This window comes from Desmodus rotundus, chromosome 5 (assembly GCF_022682495.2).
Source record: "Desmodus rotundus isolate HL8 chromosome 5, HLdesRot8A.1, whole genome shotgun sequence".
NCBI classification, from domain to species: Eukaryota; Metazoa; Chordata; class Mammalia; order Chiroptera; family Phyllostomidae; genus Desmodus; species Desmodus rotundus.
The window spans coordinates 5,432,816-5,451,214 of NC_071391.1; the positions used below are offsets into that span (position 1 = coordinate 5,432,816).

The 18,399-nt window shown below is 53.9% G+C and overlaps 1 protein-coding gene and 1 long non-coding RNA gene across 4 annotated transcripts; one reads left to right on the forward strand and one right to left on the reverse strand.

Annotated features, from left to right (window-relative positions):
- Positions 1 to 1,146: 1,146 nt before the first annotated feature.
- On the reverse strand, positions 1,147 to 8,574 carry CDC42EP2 (CDC42 effector protein 2). Of its 3 annotated transcripts, XM_045183325.3 has the most exons (3): positions 8,450 to 8,574; positions 3,731 to 4,779; positions 1,147 to 3,587 (listed from the first exon to the last, which is right to left on the reverse strand). In XM_045183325.3, the coding sequence occupies exon 2, from the start codon at positions 4,409 to 4,411 to the stop codon at positions 3,767 to 3,769; it is 645 nt and encodes a 214-aa protein (XP_045039260.1). In that variant the 5' UTR covers positions 4,412 to 4,779; positions 8,450 to 8,574; the 3' UTR covers positions 1,147 to 3,587; positions 3,731 to 3,766. The 3 variants fall into 3 exon arrangements, with proteins under 3 accessions (XP_045039260.1, XP_024429951.1, XP_045039259.1); XM_024574183.4 differs by having other exon boundaries at positions 1,154 to 4,779; XM_045183324.3 differs by lacking the exon at positions 8,450 to 8,574 and adding an exon at positions 7,845 to 7,977 and having other exon boundaries at positions 1,154 to 4,779.
- On the forward strand, positions 8,140 to 12,488 carry LOC123478051 (uncharacterized). Its single transcript, XR_008426867.1, has 3 exons — positions 8,140 to 8,342; positions 11,362 to 11,517; positions 12,169 to 12,488. It is a non-coding gene; the product is annotated as an uncharacterized lncRNA (long non-coding RNA).
- The last annotated feature ends 5,911 nt before the right edge of the window (positions 12,489 to 18,399 follow it).

Below are 18,399 nucleotides of genomic sequence, written 5' to 3' on the forward strand. Positions count from 1 at the left end.
TGAGATTGGCTGCCTCTCACACACCCCCAACTGGGGACCTGGCTGCAACCCAGGCGTGTACCCTGACTGGGAATCGAACTGGTAACCTTTTGGCTTGCAGGCCTGAGCTCAATCCACTGAGCCACACCAGCCAGGGCCTCTCCCTCCGTTTCAGTATTTCAGAATCAGGACACATCTTACCATCACTATGCCTTAAGATCACATTTGGCAGATGAGGGTTGTGAGATATTTGTCACTGCCTGCCTTGCACCAAACTTGCAGAATAGACATCAGCACCTTGGAAGAAAAACCAGAGAGAACACTGGTGCACTCTTTCACCTCTGGGAACCAAGTGATCGTGAGGCAAAGGGTATCAGAGTTGACCCCAACGCAGGAGTCAAAAGTGCATAATATGGCCTAAATGTTTGTGTGCCCCCTAAATTCGTCCTGAAGCGCTAACCTTCAATGCGATGGTGTGTGAGGGTGGGGCCTTTGGGAGGTAATTATGTTGAGATGAGGTCATTAGGGCAGGACCCTCATGATGGGGATTAGTGCCCTTTTAAGAAGAAGTCAGAGACATCTCTCCCCACAAGGGAGGGCCATGTGAGGACACAGCCAGAGGGCAGATATCTGTAAGGCCGGAAGCGGGCTCTCACCAGGAATCGAATCTGCTGGCACCTTGATCTTGGGCTTCTCCGGATCTGTGAGAAATAAATGTCTTTGTTGAAGCCACCCCATCTGTGGTGTTTTGTACAGCAGGCTGAGCTGACTAATATAGTATGCTAGCGCTAAAGCTGAACATTCACATACTCAATGATGCAGCATTTCCAATTGTGGATCTGTGCATCAAAAGCACGTCAAGAATGTTCACAACAGCGTTCGTTGTAATAGCCCCAAACTGGATCCCCAAACCGGATCCCATGCTGCTGCTGTGGGCATCCCAATTGATATAAACAACAATGAAAAGAACAAACTATCGCTACACGACAACGTGAACCAATCTCAAAAACTTAATACTGAATAGAAGCCAGTTTTTAAAAAAAGGACATCTTGTAGGAGGATTCCACCTATATAAAGTTACATAAACAGACACACTATGGGGCCAGGACTCAGGAGAGTGGCTACCTTTCCAGGAGAGTGACAAGGAGGGGGCATGAGGTGGCAACTGCGGTCCTAGTGATGTTCCTTTTCTTCATCTGGGCAGCGATTACATAGGTTTGTTCACTTTATAAAAGTTAATTGAACTACACAAAATTTGTGCACTTCTCTGTATGTATAATTCAATAAAAATTTTAAAATAAAAATAGTATGAACAAGTAGCCTAATTCTATATCATTGGAAAGGCAGTTTATGAGCCCACCATCAATGGCTCTCAGTTCTTTTCCTGCAACTCTGGCTTCTGGCTCTGGCTGATCTAGAGCCTTAAGGATGGCCAAAGGGAGGAATGCTTCCACCAGGGGGCACAATACGATTTCTCTAAATTAAGAGCTGAGACTGCCAATGGGTCATTTTGCATTTACATCCACTGGGCAAGAAAGTAAAAAGGGGTACCACTATTGGCTGGAGTGATGGATGCAAACGGTTAAGGGGTAACAGGTTTGCTATTACCCAGTGGAGACAGACAGAAATATAAATGAAACCCAGGGGATCTTGTTAATATTCAGGTAGTTAATCGAAGACAGGCTCCTGGTTAGGTATTTAATTCCAACACTCCCACTGAAGACAAACTAAAATTCAGGAAAAATGAAAAAAATCTTAAAGAAGCATTAAAAGCTAATAATATAGTGAAGAATTACTGGGTCAACATTTAGGAGGCTCCAACCCAGAGAGGTAATCCCAGAATGCAAAGCAATTTTGTTTTGGAGACATTTACTGATCTGGAAGATACAACTGTGAAACTGAGCTCTTGTTTGATGGTCTTTGGTTGGGACAGTCAAAAATCAAAACTCAGAGCCTGCCCAAGGTGGGAAGTCAGATACCCCCCCACCACCACGCACACACTTTAAGTTGGGACTTAAGATGGGACACTTCTATGGACATGTAGCCCAGAGTTATATTACCTGGGTGGTCCAGGGAAGCTCAGGCCTTTAACTTGGATAAAACTTGGGTTGAACTGGGACCCATTCTATAATGCCCCTAGTCACCTGGCAGAAGCCAGCATATTTGGTAACAAGCAATATCCTTTCTAAAGGAATGTACTGTCATCCAAAGCTTCAAATTATTTCTAAAAACTTTTTTCCAGATATAATATCCATCCCATCCATAGTCAAAGATAATCAGGCACACAAAGAAACAAGAAACCCTGAACGAGAACTGATACGAACAACAGAAAACATAAATCAACCCACAAAGACTTAAGACATTGGAATGATTTGATAATGACCAGAAAATAACACTGCTCAGTGTGCTTAAAGAAGGGCAAGACAAGCCCTGGCCAGGTAGCTCAGCTGGTGAGAGCGTTGTCCCAATACACCAACGCTGTGGGTTCCATACCCGGTCAGGGCACATACAGGAATCAACCAGTGAGTGCATACATAAGTAGAACAGCAAATTGATGTTTCTCTCTCTCCAATCTCTCTCTAAAATCAATAGATAAAAAGGTTTTTTTTTTAAAAGACAGACAAGCATAAAAATGTCTACAAGGAACAAGTACCTACACAAGTGCCCTAGGTTTGGTTCAAAATCACGTGATCACCCTAAAGTACCCTGACACCACCCGTACCCTTGCCCCAGGCATTCCCGACCACGTTGTTTTTTATGTTTTTGGGTTCTCACCGAGATGTATTCATTGATTTTAGAGGGAAAGGGCAAGAGAGAGAGAAATAGCAATTTGGTTGCCTCCTGCACACTTCCCAACTGGGGATTGGGCCCATGGCCTAGGTATGTGCCCTGACTGGGGATTGAATCCGCAACCTTTCTGGTGTACCTATGGGATGATGCTTCAATCAGCTGAGCCACCTGACCAGGGCACGTTGTTTTTTCATAGTGTTGAACACTATTGGAAATCATCTGACTTGCTCACAAATTTAATATCGTTCTTCTCCTAGAATATAAGTTTCAGGAGAGCAGGGATCACACCTGTCTTACACCCCCAGTACAGGGAGCGTTCCGAGTGCACTACAGGAGCCCACTCAACAGCGCTGCGGATGAGATGAGTCTGCTGTCCAGCACTGTGGGGTCCCTCCCAGCCCCAGGCCAAATCCAGGAACTGCGGTCTCCTCGGGGTCAGCCCAGGTCACAGAGACTGGCCTGTCTTCAGGGACAAGGGTATGGGGAGCACAACTATGAGCAGCAGCGAGTTTTATTGCGACCAGAACCCCTGGTCATGTGGCAGATAGGGCAGAGGGACATTCGGTCATTGATGCCATGCTCCCAAAGTTCTGGCTGGCGATGCCCTGCCTCTTCTCCACGCGCCAGTCAGGGCATCCGTGGCAGCTGAGGCAGAAGAGAAGTGAAAGGGAAGTCCATTTCGGCAGAGCCTTCATCCCAGGGGTCTGAGGGAAGGAGGAGCAGGTGGCGGTGGGGGCCCGGAGGCCCAACATGCTCAGGGCTCTTTGGGCTGAGTTCTGCATGTGTCTTCTCTTACAGGGAAAGCAAGGAGGTGCACTCTGCCCATGGGGAGAGAGAGGGTGGGAGGGAGGAACACAAAGGTTCGAAGTCAGAAATCACTGGCCAGTGACCACACAAGCAGGACTTGGGATGTCGACTGCTAGGCCAGGCCCACGTCCACCCGCTGCTTCCAGGCATTCACCTCAGCCTGGGCTCCCAGCCCGGCTTGCCTCAGGTCCTATGTGGGGATCCGCATGTGGCCCAGGTCCTGGTCCATGATCTGGAGCACGTCGTCCAGGATGGAAGGCCCCAGGTCCACGTGCAGGGAGAGCAGGGAGCTGGCATGGGACAGGAAGGGCTCCTCAGTCCCAGACTCAGGGGTCAACCCATTTCGGGTTGAGCCAGCCTCTGGAATTCTCCAGATGTCCACACTACCTGCCTCTTGCGGGGAAGGCTGTGGGGAGGGCTGAGGCGTCTCCAGGTGCAGGCGAGGGGGTTTGGGTGGGGCCTGGGTTGTGGGCAGGGTGAGGGCCTGGGGCCCACCGATGACTGGGAGGGAGATGGCATTCTTAAGCAGAGGGGATGGCCCTTCGGGGAGCTCCCGCCCACACAGCGTGGAGGTGCGGGTGAACTGGAAGGGGAGGTTAAAGGTGCCATCCTCCTCAGGTCCCTCGACTGCTGTCCCTGGAAGGAGGTGGAACTTGCCCTGCAGGAAGGAGATGTCACCAAACATGTCACTGCCGCCACCACTGCCGATATGAATGGTGTGGCGGAAGTCCCCCAGTGGTGGGCTGATCATGTCTGAGGACAGCAGGTCCCGCAGCTTCTCCTTCTTGCCCTTGCGGCTTCCGCGCTTCAGGTAGATGGGTGCCTTGGTTGACATAGTGACCTCACCACGCAGGCCTGGCTGCCGAGGCTGGAGACAGTCCACTCGCCACCGAGATCAGAGCCTTCCTGCTGCCTCCTCTCACCACTCACCACTCAACCGGAAGCCCCAGAGGGTGGTTTCCAGACTCCAAACCCTTGTCAAAGGGCTAAGAGTAGGTATGGGGCGTGATCAAAGTTGGCCCAAGGAATTAGGAAAAGAAAGATTAATGACTGGTGAAGGCAGAGGGTTGAGATAACAAACCACTTTCTCCCCAAAGGGTTGGAAACTTCCGAAAATTGGCAGCAGAAAGGTGGAGATCTTGTAGGCAGCAGTGCTCCCTGGCTTTGTCCTTGTGAGTATCTCCCTGGTCCGGAGCTGAGGAGCTGAAACACCAAGGGTATGAGTCAGGGACGGAAGGACAAAAGTCAGAGGCCTCCGTTTCGCTTCTGGGAACCAAAGTGGGGCCACCCTGCTGCAGGGGCCCTGCCAGAAGAAGCGTGAGCTACCTCAGTCACAGACTCGCAGTACCTAGGGCCTGGATCACCACCGCCAAGCCTCTCTCCTACAAGAGGGGACACTGAGGCCCAGGAACCTGAGCAACAGGCCCAAAGTCCCATATGAAGTCCCAGCTCTGGTCTCTTGCCCTGGGTCCCAGGCTCTGCTCATCACCATCCCTGTGCACTCACCTCCTAAAGCACACCAAAGGTGCCCCAAGAACTGACAAGTCTCACAGGTTGGGCTCAGTTCCCTACTTGACAGAGGACAGAGATCTTGAAACCTCCATCTCACACACCCAGGCCTGGCTGAGACCCCTCCCATTTGGCCCAATCACATCCTACCTGGAAGTGAGATCACCTCGGGGTTTCCCTCCTCCTGGTTAGGAGTTCCTTGTGTGCAGGGACTGGGTCTGAGGTAGTTTCTGTCACCCTCCCTGCCCTAGCCCCTAAGGGGAAGACGGAGAGGTGGGCACAAATATTTTGGGGGGAGGCTTTCTATGTCTGGTATTTTGCTAAGTTCTTTGCAAATACCTCATTTTGTTATCTCAACCACCTTCCTATCATCTCCATTTAAAAACTGGAGCTATAAGATATTGGGGAAATTCCCACAAGGCATCGTAGAGGGAGAGAAGCAAAACACAAAAATGTGGTAGAGAAGATTCCATTTATTAGAAGCCTCGACCAGCTCCCCTCCCCTTCCCCATAAATGCGTGTATTTACAGGACCATTTACAGGTCTGCACAGGGTTATACGCAACACAAGAACAGAGAATATGGAAGGCCAGCGCTAAGTCTGGGGTGGGCGGCAGGGATGGGATGTGGGGTCAGTGACGTGGGAGGAAAAGTGCCCTCAATAAAAATTATCTAATATTTGATCCTGTTACTATAAAACAAAATATACAAATAACAAGTGATGGTCGCCAAAATGTTGATGGCGGTTCTCTCGAGGTGGTAGAATTTTTGGGGACCCGGACTTTCTTGTTCATACTTTTTATTAGCTCAATTTTTAATAAGCATGTATTATTTATGTGCACATATTATTTATGTAATCAGAAGAACGAAAGCTATTTTTAACGTGGAAAAATAAACACACTCTGAAGGGGTGCTGTACTGGTTTGCAGAAAAAGCCTTGCAAGCCCGGCCTCTAGTTCCCAGGGCCGGGGATCGCCCGACACGTGGATACACATGAAGGATCAGAGCTCTAAAGGCAAAGAAAGGAACATGTCCGAGGTCGCTCAGCAGGTACCCAGACAGGCCCCTCGTCTCCCACTGCGCCGCCCAGCAGGGGCTGAGCAGGTGGGAAATCAGCCAGGGAGGAGCTGATCAGCAGCAGAGCAGCTCGTGACGGCTTCTCTGCCCTATTTCTCACCCTGGGCAGGGTGAGGGGAGGAAGAGCAGCTAGCAGGAGGGAGCAGGAAGGAGGAAGGCAGAATCCCAACTCTCTTCACCTCCTCAGCCCGGGCTCTCACTCAGGAAACCCCACCCCAGCACCGGACACCCCGGGTCAGTCACGCTGAGCCACAGAGACCGGACATCTTGCCCCTCCCTGAGCACCTGCAGCTGAACAGGAAACAAAGGAATGACTCTCCAGTGGTGGAATTCCAGCTAAGCTTGGAAGGAGCTGGGGGCGGGGGGGGGGGGGGGGGGGCGCCGCCGTGGGCGCCTCTAGGCCTTGGAGTCCCCTCACTCACACTCATCCAACACGCCAGGCCTGGGGGGCGGGCACCTGCTGACACACATCCTATCTGTCCGCGCGGCGGGCAGGCGAGAAGTCCTGGGGTGGCTTTTCCTTCCTTTCATTCTCGGAGAGCGGGGCTGACTGGTGGGATTGCTCAGAGCCCGGGCCAGGTCCCCCCTCCCATCACGCAGGGGTGCCAAGACTGCGGAGTGTTTCCACAACACAATGGGCGTCCCTGACAGCTGCCAAGCTCGGAGCCAGATATACCGCCCGATTCCAGATGTGGGGAGAGCTGAGGCTGTCGAGAAAGGGTTGGGCCAGCGTCAACCACCCAGGGGAGAGCTGGGAATCGCAGCCATCAAGCCCCAAGAATTCAAATTTGGCAACTACAAGACCCCAGGCCGCAGCTGCCCTTGCACAGCTTTCATTTTAATGCTCGCAGACACAGCACGGCGGGTGTCATTACTGCCTTTTACGAGGCAGAAGCTGAACCTTAGAGACATGAAGCAACTTTGCGGAGGTCACCCAGCTAGTTGAGGCAGGGTGGACACTGGTATCCAGCCACTCTGGCTTCCTTCAGAGAAAATGACTTTCAGAGTCTCCCCTCACAAGGAATACTAGGCCACTCCCTACCTGGGGTATTTGTTCTAAGAGTGGTCTGACCTTAAAATCAGGAGACTGACCTTGAATCCACCCCCAGCTGGGACTCACTCTGATCTTGGGAAAGACATTGTTCCTCTCTGGGCCTCACCTTCCCCATCCATAAAATGGGATGGCAATAAAGCCATCACCAGAGGGCCGCTGCCGCACTGCAATCAAGAGCGCCAATGTTACTGTCAGCCTGGCCGTTTATTCAGTAAATAGGTATAGGGCCTTCCTCAAGCACTTTGGTGGTCTGGAGACAGGATTTCCAGCAAGACCAAAACCCAACGGCCTTCGGCCCCCGGCCCCCACCTCCTTCCGCCCGCCCATCTCGCATAGCCTGCGCAGAATTCCCCTGGGCAACCTCTGGGGTCTCCCGGGGTCCCGGGACGGAGAGGCGCTCGAACTCGGGGCCGCTAGGTGGCGCGCTCGTCATCTCTATCGCTGCGAGTCCCGGAGGAATCCGGCCGCGCACCGGGGTCTCCAGCGCGCCTCTGGCTCTAGGCAGGCGCCCCCAAGGAACCGCACGTTCGCGTACCAAATGCGGATTGTCTGCAGAATCTTTTTTTCTTGGGGAGTTCTGTCTCATAAGCAGACAATCACGGGGAAAAGGGGGCGATCGAGAATCCTACCAGGGTCTCCAAGCTCTGGGAGGAGCCTCCCCCGTGCTTTCCGGCCTGGGCAAGGTCCGAGTGTCCGTTGGGCGCAGGGCCAGAGCTCCGGCGCGCGGGCCCCCGCCCTGGCTCCCGCGTGTCCCGCTCCTCAGCGTCAGCTCGGGTTCCAGCGCCGACCCCTCCCCGCCCTCTGCCCGAGTGCAGCCCAGCCCAGACCAGCCCAGCCCGGATCCATTTCAGGACGCTCGCAGCCTTGGCTAAAGATAGGAGGACACCTCACCATCCACTAAAAATACGACCCCCAGCCCAGGCGGGGACGCAGGGCGCAGGAAGGCGCTCCTGGATCCCGGAGGTGGGGTGGGGCTCAGGCGTAGGGTGGAGGGCGGGATCGGGAGTTCGGGTTCAGAATGCACGGCGCCCCGCAGGCAGAGAGGGCGCGGGTGTGGCTGCTAGGACCGAGGCGCGAGCCGGAAACACTGCGGAGCCCAAGGTTCCCGGGAAAGAACCTGCGCGGAGGTGAGATGGGGGCCGGGGTGCGAGCTGTGGCGGGAGCCAAAGGGATGGGCCTCTCAAGGGACCCCTTCGAACCGTTGACAGGTTGCAGAGTCCCAGCGTAAACTCACCTTTAGAGCACAGGCAGCTGACCAACAGGGTAGCAAAAGCTCTGGCGCAGGACCCCGCCGCGAAGGGAGCGGATCCCGGCTCTGAACCTACGGGGCAGACGTTGGCTGCTGAAAACCCGCCCCCTGCCCGCGGAGCCAATGCCCGGGCCTCCCACAAAGGCCCCGCCCACACCCCCGCCCCACTCGGGTCCCCGCCTGGGCTCCCTCCTTGGCAGCTCTGCGCAGGGAACACTAAGCCCCGCGGCCCCGGGGCTCCAGTACAGGCTCTGGGGGCTGCGAGCCAGGCGATGTCGGGTGCCCAGGCTGCACTCCGCGGATTCCGACTGTGCTTGTCTGAGCCCAAATTCTCGGTTCTAGAAGGGCTGAGAATTCACAGAGCGTCCTTGGACGCGTTCCCTCCCTGGAGGTCTGGGTCAGGGAGGCGCCTGCAGTGTATTCTGTGACTAGTAAAGGAATGAATGAGGCCTTGCAGGCGCCTACATTAAAATGTTACAGATTTGTGAGAGCTTTCAGGAGTTTACCCTGAAAGAGGGCATTGAGGGTGTGCAGGTGGAGTGGCCTGGGCACATACTCATGGTAAGGCTAGGTGGCTTCCAGGGAGGGGGGCAAGAGTGGGGGGTAGGACTGGGTGGGACCCATACTTAAACTCGTTCCAACGGTTGGTTCGTTCATTCGTTCACCACTCATTCATTCACCGATACAGTACTAGAAACACTTACTGAAGGGCAGGCGGTGCACAGGGTGCTGGAAATAGATTGAAAGAAATTGTGGCCCTGCTCCATTTAGCTATGCAACAAATACCCGTTGCACTTCTACTGTGTGCCACGCGCTATTCTTGTCTCTGGGGTTCAACCCTCTCTGGATGGGGACCTCCAGTCCAGTAAAGGGAGATGGAGGGAACCCGAGTCCCCAAGTACACCATGATACCCTTCCCCGTGGGCAAGTGCTAAGAAGGGTGGGGCAAAGGAAAAGTGGATAGTAATGGGATGAGGGGACCTTGCTTCCTGGAGGGCGACAGTACAGTGTGACCAGGATGGTCAAAACTTCCATACTGTTTACCATACGGCAAACAAAATGTCCTGAAATAGAGAAGGATGCCGGAGGCAGGGGTGGGGTCAGCCCAGTCAGGAGGGGGGAAAGGATGGGGAGAGATGGTAGGCAGAATAATGGTCCCCAAAGATGTGCATGTCCTGGTCTCCGGGACTTGTGAAAACGTTCTGTTACATGGCAAAGAATAATTAAGGTTGCCGATGAAATTACAGTTGCTAACCAACTGGCTGAAATAGGCAGATTACCCTGAATTATCTAGGTGGGTGTGTAATTTCAAGGGCCCTTAAGAAGGAAGAGGGAGACAGAAAAGGGGAGTCCAAGAAAGAGCTGTGACGGTGGAAGATGGGCCCCACAAATGCTGTGTTGCTCCCTTTGAAGACGGGGAAGAGGCTACAAAGGAATGTTGGCAACCTCGAGAAGCTGGAAAAGACAAGGAAAAATTCTGCCCTGGGGCCTCCAGAGGAACATAGCCCTGCTGACACCTGATCTGAGCCTGGTGTTGCTTAGTAGATTGGGTGCTCTCAAAGGGTCACTGGTTCTATTCCCAGTCAGGGCACATGTGGTTGCGTGCCAGGTCCCTGGTGGGGGGCGCTCAAGAAGCAACCACACATTGGTGTTTCTCTCCCTCTCTTACTCCCTCCCTCCCCTTTCTCTAAAAATAAATAAATACAGAAAAAAAACCAACCTAATACAGGGAAGTTTCAGGTTCTAACCTTAAGCCTTCCCAGCCCTCCTCAACTCCCCAGGAAGCATTAATTAGGTAGGTTCTGCCAGGATTGGCCTGGTGGTTCAGACAAAAACTGGCCGAGACAGTCGAGGGGAAGGGACATGGTGGTCCTAGGCCAAACTGTGATGGAGTTGCATAAGAGTTATACTTCTTTCCCCTATTGCCACCCAGGCTCTGCCACGCGGCTACCCACACCTGCCTGTGCCCCTTACTAATTGCTTCCTCTCCCTGAAAGCCCAGCCAGGTAGCAGAGCCAACACCACCATCCCCCTTTGCAGAGATGGAAACCAAAGCTTGGGGCACTGACAGTAATTTGCTCGGCCTGAAATTGTCAAGACACACAGGCTCTGGGCCCTCCTACCCCCTCAGGATGCTCACCTAGTCTTCCTCACCCCTGCCTTCCTTTCCCTCCCACAACACCCTCCCGTGGGCAGGGCCGCAGCTCCGCCAAGCCCTGAGCACTGCGTTTGAGCCAGGGGCCCAGGTTCTGAGCTGGCTCTGCTGCTGACTTGTTCTGTGGCCCCAGATAAAAGTCCCTTTCAGAACCTCCTTGCCTGTGAAATGGTAGTTTGGTGGGCCCCGAACAAGAAAAGGGACTTGCGTGTGTTTTGTTGACAGGAACACATAACCTTAGCAGGGGAGTTTCACAGACGCAATGTAACAGGAGCTTTGGGGGACTCCAGGCTGGCCTTGCCACCTGACCTGGAATGGCTCTTGTGTGAAGCCCCCTGAACCTGTTGGAGGGTGGCTGAGGGGAAGCCTCCAAACCCCTGCCCATCTGCTGAGAAAGGGGGAAGGCGTCTGGAAGGGTCAGAAGCTCCATTCAGAGCTGATGACAAAACAGAAAGTCTCAGGGATGGAAACTCAGAGCAGCAAAGACACCTGCCCGAGGCCACAGAAAGCCAAATGGACTACAGAACCCTTTGGAGAGGTGCTGGGGCTGCAATGGGGGAGCACTTGGAAGTGAGTGATTGGGGAGCAGTGAGGGATGGGCAGAGAGCAGCTTATTTGGCCCCACCAGCTTGGCCCAAGCCACCGCTCCCTTTCCTCAGGGACTAGTGATCTGCGTGGCCTGGCTGCCAGGCCAGGGCTCGCAGCGCCCAAAGCCAGCGGAACTGCCATCTGCTCTCTGCAGGCTGTTTTAAGCCCACTTGGATGTGACAAGACTCCCTCCAGTCCCCTTGCTGCTCGGTATATTACCGCCATCAGCCAGAGCAAGGGGCCTCCTCAGAGCCCACATCCAAGACCTGATTCGTGCCTGGCCGTAGTTCCGCACTTCGCAAGCACTCAGGTAGGTGGTTCACTGTCCCATTCACAGATGACATTATATCACTTGCCTGGGGCCCAAGGAAGCCCAGGGAGCTTGCAGCCAGCTCCTCCCAGGCCTGCTGAATGGATGGGACCTTTGTGTACACGCCCAGCCACCGTGGGAGCCCTGCAATTAAGGAGCATCTATAAACCAGAATTTCATTTACTAAAATTGGGTTTTGACGTAACCTTACAGGCTGTGTGTAAGGGCCTGAGTGTGGGCAGGGAGGCCGGGACCCTGAGCCAGGGGAAGGTTGCAGCGTCCTGCATTTCTGGCCCAACAGACACTCAGGCCACTTGCCCCGCCCATTGCCTCCTTCCCCCAGTCTGCTCCCTAGGCCCAGGGTCTGAGGCTTCAGCCAGACCCTGGACTGTCCTTGCTGGAAGGTTTCCAGGACACCCTGGTGGCTGAGGTGCAGGACCCAGCATGGCGTGGGGGAGGGTTACAGGCAGGAAGGCTGCCATGGAGAACTGCCCTGAATGGGGTATTCAACTTCCTTCTCCTCAGCCTAGAGCCTCTCCCTGGCCCTGGAATGGGCCCAGTCCATTCCCCCCAATCCCACGGCTGCTCCCCCCACACAGGGCCCTATAATCACCACCCGGGGACTGACTCAGCCCTTCCTTCCCTTCCCAGCATCTTCTTCCTGGAAATCGTCCACGTCAGCAGACCCAGCCCCCGCAGGCCCAGGGGGACAGTCAAAAGCCCCTCCTCCAAGGTTGTCTGGGGATGAGGGAGGGACTGGCAGGGAAGGATCTCCAGGCTGGTGCCAGCTCTCCATGGCCCCACCTACCCAGGAACCTTGGGGCCTGGGAGGCAGGTGGGACCATAGGGACCAGGAGACTGGGGACAGGTCTGGGAGCAGAGGGTCACAAGGGAAGGGTGGTGATAGTCTTGGGGGCGCCTAGGAGGGCCGTGAGAAGAAATAAGGTCTCTAGAGGGAGCTCAGCTCCCACCCCACCCTCCCCCACCCCCACTCCATCCCCAGGAAGCCTCCACCACCCCAGCCTGGAGTTCAGCCTGCAAGACTCTGTGACCTGAGCCAACCCCGGGACTGGGTTAGATCTTTCCTTGATTGTTTCTTGTTTCCTTCCTCCCCTGGGCTCCTGCCAACTGCAGCCCTGCCTTCCTTGTTCTTCACCCCCTTCGGAGAACTCTGACCCATCAGAGGCTGGGATTCAATATGAGTGTCCCGTTGGAGCTACCTTTGCCTCTTCCTTGGACCCCTCCTTGGGAGTTGGGTGGCCTTGCTGGGGGACTTTCCTTCGTGTCTGGATTTTTGGCCCCAGGCTCAGGGCCATGGGGGTTTCCAGAGTGGTGACAGCTCTGTTCTAGCAGGGACCAGTCCAGGCACTTCCTCCCAGAGGCCCCTGGGAGCACCCAAGCCTCCCTGCTGTCCCTTGGCTTGGGGAGCAGAGTCAGCACTTCCTGTCCCTTCAAGGCACACTGTCATTATTCCTTTTGAAAACTCATATTTGCCATCTACCTGGTGCCTACGGCTGTGCTGGACTGGAGAAGACATGGATGGCCAGGGCTGGGCCCCAGCTCTCGGGGAACAGCTAGCCCTGAGTGGAACAAACAACCAGTTCTAAGACAGATGTTCTACACGATAACGGAGGTCCTTGAAAGCAGAGGCCAGTTCCGATTCACCTCTGTCTATCCCAGGCCAGCAAGGATGAGGCTCCGTCAGTGACTGTGAATTGAAAGAAAACCAAAAAGAACAGCAATGAGAAGGATTTGTTCTACCAGAGGTGGGGAAGCAGATGGGGGAGTTAGGAGGACTTCAGGGAGGAGGAGATATTTGAGGAGGGTATTAATGGATGAGTAGGAGTTTGCCAGGTAGATAAAGGGAAGGATATTCCAGGGGGAGCAGGTGGAGGCAGTGACAAAGGCCAGGAGGAGTACACGTACATGCATGGTGTGACCAGGAAGCAAAAACGGTCCAGTAGACCATGGCACAGAAGAGGAGAGAGTCCAGGAGGGGAGTGAGCCTCCCCTTGTTTCCCTTGCCCAGCGTCTGTCCCTCTTATTACGGTGACCTCCGCTCCATTTTCCAGAGTCTCCAGTGTGAGTGAGTCCACCCCTGAGCTCTAAAAGTGGGCCTGAGACCCAGGCCTAGCCCAGCTGGGTCATAGGGATGGTGCAGGGATGGGCATATGACACGAATGAGTTTCATCTTGAGGATATGCTGGGACTTTTAGGGTTACCAATGTCAAGAAGCAAACGCAGGGCTGATGATGACCTTGCTCTGCCACTACGAGGAAAGATGTTGTCTCAGAATAAAGCCTGCACAGGCTTTATTCTTCTCCCTCCATGGCCCTTGCCTGTCACCAGACTCCAATCTTTTGACCTCATCATCTCCAACTCTGGCTTTTACACCCCAAACTGTCCCCTTCCTCCCTCCAGGTGTCCCTCTCCGAAGCAACCTTCCTAAGTGCAATTCCGCAGCCAACTCATGGGAAGGAAATTCAAATGGCCCTGATGACCAGACTCACTGAGCGTGATCTGAGAAGCACAAGCTAAAACTGCACTGAGGCCCCTGTGGCTTTGTTCCGTGTTCACTTTTCAGTCTGTCAGAAATTGGAAGGACTGCGAACCCGGAAACAGAGCCGAGAGAAGGGATCTCAATAACATTACTTGTGCTCCTGGATTCAGCCATGCCTGAAGCACAATTCATTATGTGGACCAACAAAGGACAATTTTTGTCTAATCCAGTTGGAATTGGGTTTCTGTCACTTGCCACTGAGAATCTTGCCCCTTGAAGAATAATTAAAGGCAAGCCATAGCTCATGACTGCTGAACGCCATGGGAAGGGGTTAAGGATCTGTGTAGGGGTACGACGTAAGAATTACATTTTTTTCCATTTAAATTACTTTTTTGACATGCTAATGCTTTCACATGCTTCCAAATTCAGAAGCCACAAGAGGCAAAAAGTCCTTCTCTTACCTCTGTCCCCAGGCACCATTTCTTGTCCCCACAGACAACCAGTGTTATCGGTTTCTTGTAAATGCATCTAGCGATAGTCCGTCCCCCTGCAAGGGAAGCCCCTCCCAGCTGTTTTACACACATGGCAATGTTTAGACGAGTAGAGTCCCTAAGTACAGCAGGCCCTGGTAGGGATGGAGGGAGAGCAGGCCCTATTGTGGGGGGCAGTGGGGGGTGACTAAGAGGGCCACGGAAACCACATTTTATCGAGCCTCTGCTATTCACATTGTTCTGTGCCTTGCTTTTTTTCAGTTAACATTAGGTTTATGACCACTCCATACCAGGGCAGAGTGTATCCAGGGTTTCCTTTTTGATGGCTGCGTAGTATTCCAGTGCACCATATTTTACATAATTAGTTCCTAGCTGATGGGCGCTTAGGTGGTTCCCAGCCTTTTCCTATGACAAGCAGTACCACAGGGAGTCGTCTTATACAAATGCTGCTTCACACGCGTGTGAGCACAGCTGTAAAATAAGTTTCTAGGGGCTTGGGGGGTCAAAGGGCATGTGCAATTGTCATCTTGTCAGCTCTGTTTGCGTGTCCTTCTCAGTGGATAAGCCAAGTGCCAGGCCCTCTGCATGGACCAGGGAGCCTGTTTCTCCTCAGCCTCCCCAGCACCGGGTTCGAAGTCCTTCCAATTTCTGACAGACTGAAAAGTGAACACGGAACAAAGCCACAGGGGCCTCAGTGCAGTTTTAGCTTGTGCTTCTCAGATCACGCTCAGTGAGTCTGGTCATCAGGGCCATTTGAATTTCCTTCCCATGAGTTGGCTGCAGAATTGCACTTAGGAAGGTTGCTTCGGAGAGGGACACCTGGAGGGAGGAAGGGGACAGTTTGGGGTGTAAAAGCCAGAGTTGGAGATGATGAGGTCAAAAGATTGGAGTCTGGTGACAGGCAAGGGCCATAGAGGTAGAAGAAGGGGGTCAGGTCCAGCCCAGGGTGATGACTGGGGTGATGGGGACAGGCAGGAAAAGGAAGGGAAGATGGTGGGACCACCAAGGCAGATGGAGGATTCTGGGGGTGAAGGTGATATGCCACTTGCCTGTATGTCACCCCCCACCGTGACTGACTCAGAACACGCACCAATGGCCACATACCCCTGCTTACATGCTTCAAGGCCACAAACCCTGGGCAGGAGCCCTGCTGGCCTCTCCAGCCTCAAGCCACCTCTCCACTCCCGAGTCCCAAACAGCAGCCTCCCAGCCCAGCAGCTGTGCCCAGCCTCCAGGGCAGGTGCCTCGCACACACTTTTCCCTTCGCCTCACCTGGCCAGCTCCTGCACATCCTGCCGTTCTCAGCTGTGCTGTCTCAAGGAAGCCTTCCAGACCCCCAGTCAATGTCAGTCCCCTTGTCGTATCCTTGCAGGGACTCTGGACCACTGTCCTCCCTCTGCCATCATCATTTCATACATGTCCACCTCCCCCACTGGTGTGTAACCGCCATTCTTTCCCAAGAGTGTGTGCCATGTAGCAGGTACCCAGTGAATGAATGAATGAATGAATGGCAGGATGCTGGGGACGGCAAGGAGAGGTTGTAGGAGACAAGTGTTCAGGAAGGAGCAGAGCCTGGGGTTGTAGGAGACAAGGGTTCAGGAAGGAGCAGAGCCTGGGGTCGGCTCCCTCGCTGTGAGGCACAGACAGCAGCTCTTGCGAGAGAGACTGCCAGGGAGGGCCTTGCAAACGAGACCCGATGTGGAGAGCAGAGGAGTGGAGGGTGGGGATAGCGTACATATATGCACACATTTTCTGTTTCTTTTAAAGTCATCCCTCATAGCAAAAGATTTCAAACAGGATATGAGAGTGGACATGACAAAGAATTCTCCAAGCTCCTGACCCCCAGCCCTTCGACACCCATCCCCAGAGATAACCATTGTCACCACGAATATTCTCAGGGGCAGAACATTTGCAGGGGACTTGAGTCTTCCGGGGAAAGAGGGCCTTGGGAGGATCAGGAATGGCCCTGCCTTCTAGTTCCTGGCCCAGGGCTGCTCTCACTGTGTCTTGCTGTGTCGTGGAACCGCCACTGCCTCTGTGGGGCTGTAGGGCTGGGGGCCCACCTTGGCCGCCCTGCTTCTCCCCTTTCCCATTCCTCTGGGGTGGGGCAGTGATGGGAGCAGGCAGGGGACACAGGCTTGGCTGGGCCCTGCAGGCCAGTGGGCAGATGCCTGGGCTCCCAGGGAGCAGTGTGCAAGGATCAGAGGTCAGCCGGGGCACAGGGCAGCAGCTGTCCCTGAGACCTCCGAGAGGCCCCCTGGCTGGGGCAGCTGCAGAGTTCTCAGCTGCCAGGCAGGCTCTAGCCTGGAGGCTGAGGGAGAGCGTGGTCTGGGTGGGCAAATCTGGAGCTGGCTGTGGGCCCAGATAAGTCCAAGTATAGGCCAGGCCCCTAGGCCCCTGGGGGCCCTGGCATTTCCAGGACAGTCCCAGAGGGAGCAGAGATAGGCCTGGCCATTCAGGGATAGAAAACCCAAATTTCTATCCCTGATAGAAAGACAGAGGCCGGGGTACAGAGGGGCCCCAATGCCTGAACACAGTGACTGCGTTCCCCCTCAGTGATTGCACCTTGGTGACTGCAGGACAGTGAGGACAGGAGTGTCAGCTTCACCTCTGGTGTCCCCTCTCTCCCTCTGTCCTTCCCTCCTTCTCACTCCCCCTTCCCCTCCTCCCTCCTGGCCCCTGCATTTCCTTCCTTCACAAATCTAAAGCCCCTCCCCTCACCACTCCTATGCGCAAGAAGGGAAAACGTGCTCCCTTGCACAGGAAAACTTGGACAGCAGTATTCGCAGCAGCATCACTGACGACACTCAAAGGTGGAAACAACCCCAACGCCCACCCGCTGATGGACGGGCAATAAAACATGGGAAATCTGTACAACGGACTAAACTCAGCCAGACGAGGGAGTGAGCTCTGCCACACGCTACAGTGTGGATGACACTCGAAAACCTGATGCTGAGTGAGAGCAGCCGGGCACGAAAGACCACACGTTGTATGACTCCATGCCCACAACAGGCAAAGCCGCAGAGACATAGAGACAAACCCACAGAGAAAGTGGGTTCGTGGTTCCCAGGGGCTGGGAGTGAGATGGCAAGTGACTGCTAATGGGCATGGGGTTTCTTTTTGGGGGTGATTAAAATATTCCGGAATTAGTGGTGATGCTTGCATAAAACCTCTGAACGATACACATTAAAGTAGTGAAATTTATATTCCTTTTATAACTCAATAACAATTTCTTATTTATTTATTTTTTAGAGAGGGAAAGGGAGAGAGAAAGAGAGGGAGAGAAATATCAGTATGTGGTTGCCTCTCGTGTGCCTCCCACCGGGGCCTGGCCCGCAACCCAGGGGTGTGCCCTGACTAGGAATTGAACCAGAGACCCTTTGGTTCACAGGCCAGCACTCAGTACACTGAGCTCAGTAACAATTTTTAAAATGTTAAAAAGCAAACTAGCCCTGGCTCAGGTGGTAGGAGAGTTGTCCTATGAACCAAAGGTCTCAGGTTTGGTTCCAGGACTGGGAGTGTGCGAGAGGCAACCGATTAATGTCTCTCTCTCTCTCACATTGTTGTTTCTTTCCTCTCTCTCTAAATTCAATAAACACGTCCTCAGATAAGGATAAAAAAAAAAAAAGTCTAACCACCCTCGTCAGACAAGGGCTTTCAGGTCCAGTTAGAGGACTCAGTCTGGAGGGAAAGCTCACGTGGGCGCCCCCAGGCCTGGCTCTCAGTTGGCTCAGCCAGGAGCCCCAGGGTCAGGGGAAAGGAAGTGTGTACCAAACAGAGAAAGAAAAACTCAGTCCAAACGGCTTCTCCCAGCACCAGGGTGTCCCAAGGTCAGGAAAAGGAAACCCTGGGCCCAAAGAGGCTGCAGGAGGCAGAGAAGATTGGAGGGCT

Excerpts from the sequence above, each read along its gene's own strand:
- CDC42EP2 (XM_045183325.3), bottom strand. The coding sequence starts at position 4,411 with ATGTCAACCAAGGCACCCATCTACCTGAAGCGCGGAAGCCGCAAGGGC.